The 9,762-nt window shown below is 38.1% G+C and overlaps 2 protein-coding genes across 6 annotated transcripts; one reads left to right on the forward strand and one right to left on the reverse strand.

Annotated features, from left to right (window-relative positions):
• Nucleotides 1-683: 683 nt before the first annotated feature.
• On the forward strand, nucleotides 684-6,340 carry LOC121777132 (RNA-binding protein Musashi homolog 2-like). Of its 3 annotated transcripts, none has more exons than XM_042174280.1 (14): nucleotides 684-880; nucleotides 1,024-1,159; nucleotides 1,261-1,350; nucleotides 1,648-1,713; nucleotides 1,799-1,864; nucleotides 1,975-2,060; nucleotides 2,217-2,262; nucleotides 2,337-2,391; nucleotides 3,715-3,791; nucleotides 4,172-4,313; nucleotides 4,392-4,516; nucleotides 4,587-4,691; nucleotides 5,567-5,722; nucleotides 5,985-6,340. In XM_042174280.1, the coding sequence occupies exons 2-14, from the start codon at nucleotides 1,139-1,141 to the stop codon at nucleotides 6,057-6,059; spliced, it is 1,110 nt and encodes a 369-aa protein (XP_042030214.1). In that variant the 5' UTR covers nucleotides 684-880; nucleotides 1,024-1,138; the 3' UTR covers nucleotides 6,060-6,340. The 3 variants fall into 3 exon arrangements, with proteins under 3 accessions (XP_042030214.1, XP_042030213.1, XP_042030212.1); XM_042174279.1 differs by having other exon boundaries at nucleotides 684-849; XM_042174278.1 differs by having other exon boundaries at nucleotides 684-1,159.
• Nucleotides 6,341-6,378: 38 nt separating this feature from the next.
• On the reverse strand, nucleotides 6,379-9,339 carry LOC121777131. Of its 3 annotated transcripts, none has more exons than XM_042174276.1 (5): nucleotides 9,090-9,339; nucleotides 8,007-8,557; nucleotides 6,876-7,167; nucleotides 6,697-6,778; nucleotides 6,379-6,625 (listed from the first exon to the last, which is right to left on the reverse strand). In XM_042174276.1, the coding sequence occupies exons 2-5, from the start codon at nucleotides 8,551-8,553 to the stop codon at nucleotides 6,425-6,427; spliced, it is 1,122 nt and encodes a 373-aa protein (XP_042030210.1). In that variant the 5' UTR covers nucleotides 8,554-8,557; nucleotides 9,090-9,339; the 3' UTR covers nucleotides 6,379-6,424. The 3 variants fall into 3 exon arrangements, with proteins under 3 accessions (XP_042030210.1, XP_042030211.1, XP_042030209.1); XM_042174277.1 differs by having other exon boundaries at nucleotides 8,007-8,524; nucleotides 9,090-9,338; XM_042174275.1 differs by lacking the exon at nucleotides 9,090-9,339 and having other exon boundaries at nucleotides 8,007-9,035.
• Between the last annotated feature and the right edge of the window lie 423 nt (nucleotides 9,340-9,762).

Genomic DNA, 9,762 nt, shown 5'->3' on the forward strand with positions numbered 1-9,762 from the left:
TTGTTGCAGTTGACGATCCGAACCAGTGGTATGAGAACCCCGGTGGCTTTAGGTCGGGCCTGGATGAGCTCCGATTATGGTCGGGTCCTGAAAGACTCGGGTTAGAGTCGGCCCTGGATGATCCAAGGGCTAAGGCTGGAACAACCCATGTTCGTGTCGACTGCGTTCCCAATGTGGTCTCGGCTTGAGGGGAGATTTGTTGGGTTACAAACCCGTCCCACATCGGATGAATGAATAAAGTTGGAAGGTGTATATAATTTCTGTCCAACCCCAATTAGTTTGAGGCATTTTGAGAGTGACCCAAAAATAAATCCGTACAGGCTTGACTCAGAGCGGACAATATCAAACTAATGTGTAGTCGATGATCATAATAATTGGTATCAGAGCCCAGGTGGCTTTGGGTCGGGCCTGGATGAGTCTCGATTAGGGTCGGGCCCTGGATGACCCAGTGACCATATTGAGTGGATGAAGGGAATGACTAGTTAAAACTTTCCATATTTAGACTTGATCTATTTTGGGGACGACTCAAAATAAAAAAACTATCTATTTTTTGATGACAAAGAAATTATTTCTTAAAATTCAAGCCAAACAAGTCTTCTAAAGGCGGGGAAAGAATAATAGTCTAAAAAAATCATGAAAATGACGACACCAAAACTAGCCCAAGTAAAAGGAGGAGAGAAATCGCATAAGCATTCGGAGAGTCGCTATAGATGGCGAAAATAAAATTAGCTTAAGAGGGACGGTGGTAAAAAGCTTGTAGCTGAGCGACGCGAGGAGAGCGGAGAGTTGTAGAGAGAAAGAGAGGAGAGAGGTGCGATTTAGGGTTTTGAAATCCTATCAAATCCGAAGGTCAGTTAAGCGACGAGCGCCTAATTTCAAGGTTGTTTTGTGAATTTTGTTTTTCTCTATTAGGTAAATGTATTGTGTTAGAATATTTTAGAAATTAGGCGAGTTTGCTTTGGTATATGATGATGATGGTAATTGTCTATTGTGAGAAAGAGGTGTCCCTATTGTTGTGTGCAGGAAGAGTGCGTGAGCGATTGAGGGTTGGTGAGGGAGAGAGAGGGAAAGAGGGGAGAGAATTTTGTGGGAGCTGCCCAAATTCGCCATTTCTAGGTAGCAGGGACCTCTTTTCATCATGACTGACCGGAAGCTCGTTGTAAGTTTCATGATGCTGCTCTTATTTTTCGTCACACAATTGTATTTTTGATGAGCTTAGGATTATTATTTGATTAATGTGCGTGTATTTGTCCAAACTAGGTGTTGGGAATTCCATGGGATGTCGATACTGAGGGATTGAGGGAATACATGAGCAAATTCGGGGAGCTGGAGGACTGTATTGTATTAAAGGTAAGCTCGTATTATTTTATTTGTGACACCTGCTTGTGTAAGCAAACACACCTAAAAGATTTAGATTTTTCATTTATCTAGTTTGGCAGCTTGCCAGCTTCTTGATGATAAATGTTAATGTTTGTATTCTGAAACTGACTTCACCTGAAACAAACAAACCAACATGAAATCTGTTGGTATCTAGTACATTATACTATGGTGGAGAAAGGTTTGTTTAATGGGATATGTACATATGTACATAAGGATGTAATAGTGATACCAAAAGACCCCATATCTTCTTTGCCATGGTGATTTCAGGAACGTTCTACTGGACGCTCTCGTGGTTTTGGGTATGCAACATTTGTTACAGCCGAGGATGCAAAGGTTATTTTTGAATGCATCGTCGTTGAGTCTCACTATCAGTTTGCAACTTCGCATAATAACTTTTGTGTAATTGTGAATTTTCCAGGTGGCATTAGCAAGTGAGCATTTACTTGGCAATAGGGTGCTGGAAGTCAAAGTAGCCACCCCAAAGGTTATCTTGTTTGATGCTTAATTTTATTGTTTGACCTTTCCTGTTATAGCTGTCCATAAAAGATTTGATTCTTTATACTTTATTTTTGAGCATATTATCTATTTTTTTAGGATGAAATGAAAACCACATCTAAGAAAGTTACCAGGATATTTGTGGCTAGGATTCCACCATCAGTAACTGAAGCTGTTTTCAGAAGGTCGTTCTCCCTTCTTTTACTTTTGCTTCTATGAATATATCATCCACATAGAGTTATTTGACTATCCGCAATTCAAATTAGTGGATGAATATGTACCGAACTTTTATTTGTGAGCTGGAAAAGTCTGATAGTGTTATTTTTTATCTTCTTACACAGCCATTTCGAGAAATATGGCGAAATAACAGACATATACATGCCGAAGGTTTTTACTTTTCTCTCATTCTTTACGACAGGTTGATTTTCTATGTTGTTGCACCTCACAATTCATTTTTGCAGGATCCATCTACCAAAGGACATCGTGGAATTGGATTTATCACTTTTGTGAATGCTGGTAAATCTTATTTGTTGCTTTTGTTGGCATTTTACAGATGTTTTCTTCCTTGCGTGTCAGATTTGTTCTTCTTCTCATTCATACGTCGGATTTGTACTTGTTCACATTCATACTGAATAGTAGCCCCTGGTTCTAGAGACTACAGCGTAGTGACAGAAGTTGCTTGATTAGAACTTATATGTCATTTTGGAAATGTTTTCTATGCATATGAAGATTAATTTTTCTATCAAGTTTTACAAAGTAAACTATTTTAATTTTTTTGTGCATGTACAGATAATTATATATTATTGAACTCTGCCTTTGATCTCCAAAATAATTCTTAATTCTATTTACTTGTTAAAAGTGGAATTAGTAATTCTTCTGTATATTGTTGTTGAATCCCCAAAATCCCAATGATATATCTGCTCACAATTGAACTTTTTAGTTTAGTGAGTTACAAGTCTCCTAATATTTTGCGTAATGTTGGCCTCTTGTATGTATTGTTTTAGAGGAAGGCGGCTGTTTGCTGCTGGAATCTTAAAAGAACAGAATAGAGAACAGGAAAACAGGAGCTACTGAATTGAAACAGAAAAGGACCCAAACTAAATTTATATAACCGTACAGAAATTAAGTAACAAATGTAACGCTGCCCCCAAAGAGGGCCACACCTCCACAGCTACTTGATGGACTCAACTCCAGTGAACAACATATATAGACTCAATTAAAAGTCTCCTTTTAAGACTCCTAAAGATAAACATGACTCAATCTAACATACTCCTCTGTCAGCCATTAAATGTCCCATTTTTCCATTTTGGTCTGTCCGCTAATAAATGTCTCATTTCACTTTTAATATTTTTAGCAAGTGGACCCACATTCCACTAACTCACTCCACTCACATTTTATAATTTTATATAAAACTAATATATAAAAGTAGGACTCACATTCCTGATACTTTTTCTACCTCTTTCTTTTACAAAGTCCGACAATTTCTTAAAACCCGAGCTGGTTAGAAATAGGACATTTATTGATGGACGGAGGGAGTAAAAGATAAACATGCCAAGACTCCGTGATAATTTTGATCGATATCATATTGCTGCAAGCTCTCAAGTTTGGTATGATGATGCTTGTTTTAATTTGATAGGTCTGGATTTGGAATATTTTGTATGAATTCTTAAATAACCGCCTTTTCTGATACACTGAGATGTGATCAGTCTCTTAAGCTATAGCACCCCTGCTAATAACACTCTTTATTTGTGAGGTTGTTGACTTCCATTATACTTGCACGCGATGTACTCTTATTAACTTATATCACATAAAATATATTTTATTTTGAACTGTTCACAGAAGCAGTAGATGATCTAATGGCTGAGACTCATGAGTTGGGCGGTTCAACTGTTGTTGTGGATCGAGCAACCCCGAAGGTATCCTTAAGAATTGTCTTTTTTTCCCATAAATTTGAAATATCTGTCGGCAGCACCTTGCAACTTGCAAGATTTACTTATGGATCTTTTCCTATGATTTTTCAATGATGACAATGAAATGCTTCATTAATATGAATTCTTGAGTTAAAATGGTCTCCCAGTCCACACTGCGACACTATAGTAAAAATTTTGGGTGCATAAAATTATATGGACTTGTGGAGAAAGAGTATGATTTATGTCATTATGCACAATAGCTAAAGGGTGCAAATGTCCCCTTGCAGTAAATAGATCTTTAAAGTGTATTTGAATCTTTTTGTTGTTTGAATATGCGTAGTCCGTAGCACATGTATATAATGTTTTATTTCCCGACTGTATCATAGGAGGAAGAATTCAGGCCAGTTAGCCGAGCGCCTCAAAGCGGGGGTGGATATGGTGCTTATAATGCTTATATTAATGCTGCGACTAGATATGCTACACTTGGTGCACCAACCCTGTATGATCCTCCTGGTGCCATGTATGGAAGTAAGTGCGTTGCTGAAAGTACAATGTTGTAACTGCCTTTTTGAGTTTAATGGCCCCAATTGCTTATTATCTCATTAGGGGAGGTACCTCGTGGAATGGGAAAAAAAATCTTTGTTGGTAGGCTTCCTCAGGAGGCAACTGTAGAAGATCTTCGCCATTATTTTGGGAGATTTGGACGAATTTTAGATGTTTATGTTCCAAAGGTAAGAATATCTGTGCTTTACTGAATTTGATGGCACTAGATTTTGATAAATTGCTGGTCTATTTTTGTAGGATCCCAAGAGAACTGGTCATAGAGGATTTGGTTTTGTGACTTTTGCTGATGATGGTGTTGCAGATCGTGTAGCTCGAAGATCACATGAGATATGTGGACATCAGGTTTTGACGCCTTCTGTAGTCTGTACTTGAATAGACTATAATCCTTTGAGAATGATTCTTCTCCATCTTTTAAAGATTTGTGTTGACTAACCAATGGCTGACAAGGTTTTAGGAAGCTTAATGAGATGTCCGAAACCAGTTTGTTCTAACATATGGATGAACTGATTCTTTTGCAGTGTGATCCATCTCTGACTAATTATATCCAGCTATACATACATTTTGAGAATAGGTTAGAGAAAGTAATGGTTTTTTGTATCATGTAACCACCTGCTTTTGAGTGACAAGGACTAAATAATTCTCCGGTACTATAAGCATTTCTTGCATTTTGAGTGACAAGGACTAAATGATTTCTTGCATTTCTCCACTATAGTCCCAAACCTTTTTATTGTATTTCTAGTGATCCATAATCATTACTCACTCCGGACCCTTCATTCTATTCAAATCCTAATTTCCTTATTCAATATAGTATGTAGCTGTTAGGTCATAAGAACTTAATGTTAAAATTGGAAACTGATGTTAGCCCCTGTTCGACTGTTTTCTAATTTTATTTTCTGGCCAAAAATAAGATTGACCATATTCATGCTATGTATTATTACTCCCTTCGTTCCCTCATAGTTGAGTCATTTCTATATATGATAACACTTTTTCTCACTCTTACTTTACTCTCTACTTTTTTATCTATCTACTTAACACTGAGGGAACAAAGGGAGTATTTTACTGATTCTTCGAGATGCAATACTTGTGCAAAGGCTTATAGTTATAGACAACTGATTGGTAATCATTATTTAATACAATAAAATGTTAGTATAGAACAATTATTTCATTAAATAACCTGGCAAGGATGTTTGTAAGTCTATTATTTACTTGTTTTACAGATTGCAATAGATTCAGCAACACCAATTGATGATGCTACAGCTGCTGCTGCTGGCCCAAGTGGTACTTTCCCGACGAATAATCCTGAGCCATTTGGGTATGGTGTACCGCCTATGCGCAGTTATGGTAGGATGTATGGGAGCTTAGATTTTGATGATGTGAGTACTGATGTATTTTTTCTTCTGTCATCCACACTAAAAAATTGTGCAACATGTCTATATCTGCTGTTCATATATAATCATCTAATATACCTTATAGCAGAATATGTTATGTATTTTAACCAAACCTTAGAGGAATTAGACGAAAATCTATTTTCTATTGAGAAATTGTGTTAGTAAATATGTTTATTTTGATGTATATAGTATCTAGGTAATGAACTGCAAACTGCTGTACTGACTGAATGTATTTACTACCTGGCAGTGGGGTTATGGTGTCGGTGGCAGTATGAACGGAGGCAGACCTCCACGTGCAGATTACAGGTATAGGCCTTACTAAGTCAGAGATGTAGCAGCTGTATCGGATGAATCCTGGACATGTAATTTGTTGCCCTTATCAGAATCGTGGATTTTCTTGAATCGTAGGAGGAAATTGTCTCCATTTGGCACTTCTTTTTAGTTGTTGAGAGCAAGTGTTATTGTTTGAGTTAGATGCCATTTTAATGTTGAATCCCTTATTTTCTTGAATCGTAGGAGGAAATTATCTCCAGTTGGTAGTTGGTATTTTACATGAAGGTATTTTTTGTATTGTGCCCAATAAATTTTTAACTTAGCTCCTTAGTTTACTCGATATTAGTTTCTGCAAGAAGCACAAATAGTAGCTCTAATTTCTCATGATTATATGATTAAAAACTCTGTAAGTGTTCATTTCTTGGTGCATATGAAGCAGCTACAAATAGAGCAAAACTTGAAATACATAGAGCACGAAATCCTCCTCCTGCGATGTGTTGGAGGAGGCGGTTGGTCCGACAGAGTGCTTCTCATGGCTTGAGCTTTTGTCTGCTTGTCTCTTAGCTTCTTTGTTATCTTCTCCATCGAAGCTGATCTCTTCTTCTCCAGTTTCATCTGCCCGAACCAACTCAGTTAGTCATAATGTCTTTACAGCAAATGCAGAGCAGAGTTTGTGGTAAACGAACCTCGAGTTTCCTCATTGCAGCCTCGGCTTTAGCCTTTTGCAAGTTCTCCCAAGCAGAGATCTTAGCTTCCTCTCTCTGAAACCTGCACAAACCAGATCAACAAGTACATAATGTCTTGAAGTTTCAAGATTTTTTGTTAACCACAATAATTTCTCCTCCAAGTTCGACGGACTACATACTTGGACATGTTTTTGGATGACTCAGTGACGTCCCAAGCTGTAGGTACGTCTCCTGCGCAAGTCGACCCCATCTCTTTGTCATCTCGTTTCCTCAATTCTCTACATGTGTTGGTGCCCTTGTCTACCTGGACATCTCTGATGTCGTCTTTCCCTAGCATAGGAAATGAGGAACGAGTAGAATACGATAATCTTCCTTTTGATGATGACCGGGTGCTTCCGTCAGGGCTCATTTGAGTAGCCATATCCCTTCGTGAAACTAGGGCTTCTTCTTCCTTGACACCCATATTTTCGTCTGCCCATTAAAATTGTCAATCAAGAAAACTTGAAGATTTATTCAGGTGGAGGCAGATTGTATTAGAACAATAGAAGTGAGTACCTTAATATAGTTGTATGTAGTCATCTAAAATGAAGGGGAGACATGAAATTTTGTAAAGAATCAATCAAATAAAAGATAGGCTTAAAAGACCATAAGAGAATCTAAAATGAAGTGGTTTGGTTTTGATCAGATGCACTATTAAATGAATTTTGATTTATACTGTACCATTTAAGCAATGAGAGATTACACAATTTATATTGATTAATTTAGACTGAAGCACACATTTCTACCAAGGACATCACTCTAGGCATTTTGCTCATCATTGAATTCAAATTCTTTACCAAACCCAAGTTATCATTTGCGAGTATAAAATATATCAATGAAATGGGTCCCACCATATATTTTATTCTGATAAATGAACACAATCCTTGTGATTAGGCTAATCATTATTTAACAAAAGTTGAAAAGGGGGGGGATTATGATTTATGCAGTCAACTCAGATGAATCATATATGCTATATTTAATACCTCTATCCAAAAATATTTACAAATAAAAGGTAGTACAGCATCTCCCTCATTTTAGAAAATGACGGCATAATAATAATGCCAAATCCTCAGTAGAAGTGAAGGAAATGCCACTTAAGATGAATAGCCTCCTAAACAAGTAGAAGAGGAGATTCGATTCTGTATGCTAAGTTCAGTCATAGAAGTAAACAAGTAAATCCACATCATGAACCCTAGTCTCAAGACAAGCTCAATGCATAACACTGTCTCTCAAGCAATAATCAGTTAACTACTAAAGGGGCCATAGCGTACCTCGAGAACTAGGCTCAGACGTTTCGCTACGCATATCAGAAAAGCCGAGCATACCAGCACCATGTCTCCTGTCGTCTTCACCATACAAGGGACGAGATCTTGCATCAACTTCAGACTCATAATGAACAGATAAACCGTCAGGGACCAAAACGCCGGTGGTGAGAGGCGAATTCGCCATGAAATTCCTCACAGCCCCGCCTTCGTGCACAGGTATAGTGGGTGAGTAGTTGGGAAAGTACATGAGTCCAATCGGGGTCTGTCCCAAAGGGCCACTCTTGGACTTGGGCCGTCTCTGAGCAGCTGCTGCTCCGAACCCTGAGATCGGGCTGGTGATCCATCTCTCAGCATCATCCCATTTCGAAGGCACCGTCCTCCCACTATTGAAGGGCATCAATGCAGCTGCAGAAACATGCCTCCTACTAGTGCTTGCAGGCAATGGCACCCTCTCAGAGCTCCACGTCTTCGGCAAGTGATCACCATACTCTGGCGTCCCCGGGCTAGTGAAGGCGCCCGAGTTCCTAAAAGGCAATCCAGAATTCCTTCTCATGACTCTGAATTTAGATCAAAATTCCCTCCAAATATGTCATAAACACATTATTGATACAAATAGAACCAACAATAAAACAATCAAGAATTCAGATCTAACTTTTCAATAACTTAAAAGGCCCCTTTTCTTCCTACCAGAGCTAAGTTAAGTTAACCTATCAAAACACTGAGACAAAGAAGGCAGGCAATGGCATCATCAAATGACAATAGGTCTAAATGCCAAATAATTCCAAAAAGCTCTATTTTTTTCTGCAGTCTGCAAGTTTATGGGCGCCAAGGTTGGGACCACCGGAGGGCTGGTGATGTCTTTGTTACCAGCCAAGAACACACACCCCCTACCGACCCTTCTTGCATTACCATATAAAAATCCAATCTTTGGCTACAGTCCCTAAATTCGTGAACCTCAGACCCTTCTTGCATTACCACATAAAAATCCAATCTTTCGCTCTCAAAATAGGCTACAGACAAAAAAATGGGACCAGAAAATGAAAGGCGAAAGGTAGCAAAAGAGAAATGTTGCTTTTCCCAAGAAGTTACCTTTAATTGAGTTCAAGCTCTTGCCTTTTCGTCTCGAAAATCTTGTTTACACTTTATGTGGAAGAAATGTGGTAGGATAATGGATTTTCTGTTTTGGGTAATGGAGGAATAGCTTAAGGGGGCTAGATTTTGAGAATGTGAAAGGAAATAAGGTTGTTTGAAGAAGGGAATAGAAAAATGGAGTTGAGGAAGACTCAGTGTTTTTCAAGAATAATTTAATGGAGGAGGAATACAGGGATGATGAGAAGGCTGAGTTGGCATAGATGTTTTCCAATTACTGTCAATGCCATATGCGGATAGAGCCAAGAGACAATGGGACCCTTGTTGGATCGACTTTGGATCTCTCTCAATTACCGTGTATGCGTGTGAATGGTTAATTTGCTAAAGCGTAGTATAACGAAATTTCGCAATAATTAACAATTAGATCAACATCTTCAGATATATCATGCGTTAAATATGTAGGCAAAAGTCCATATCTCAATTGTATTTTAGAATTGAGGGAACATCATTTTAAGTCTATGAACTTTGCCAAAGTATCATTTTAGGTCCGTGAACTTTGAAAATCTTATTTTAGGTCCGTGAACTTTGAGTTAGTTTCATTTTAGGTCCTTTTTACTATTTCCAAGTTTTTTGGACGAAAATACCCTCAATACCTTAAAATATATATATTTTT

This window comes from Salvia splendens, chromosome 18, assembly GCF_004379255.2.
Source record: "Salvia splendens isolate huo1 chromosome 18, SspV2, whole genome shotgun sequence".
NCBI lineage: Eukaryota > Viridiplantae > Streptophyta > Magnoliopsida > Lamiales > Lamiaceae > Salvia > Salvia splendens.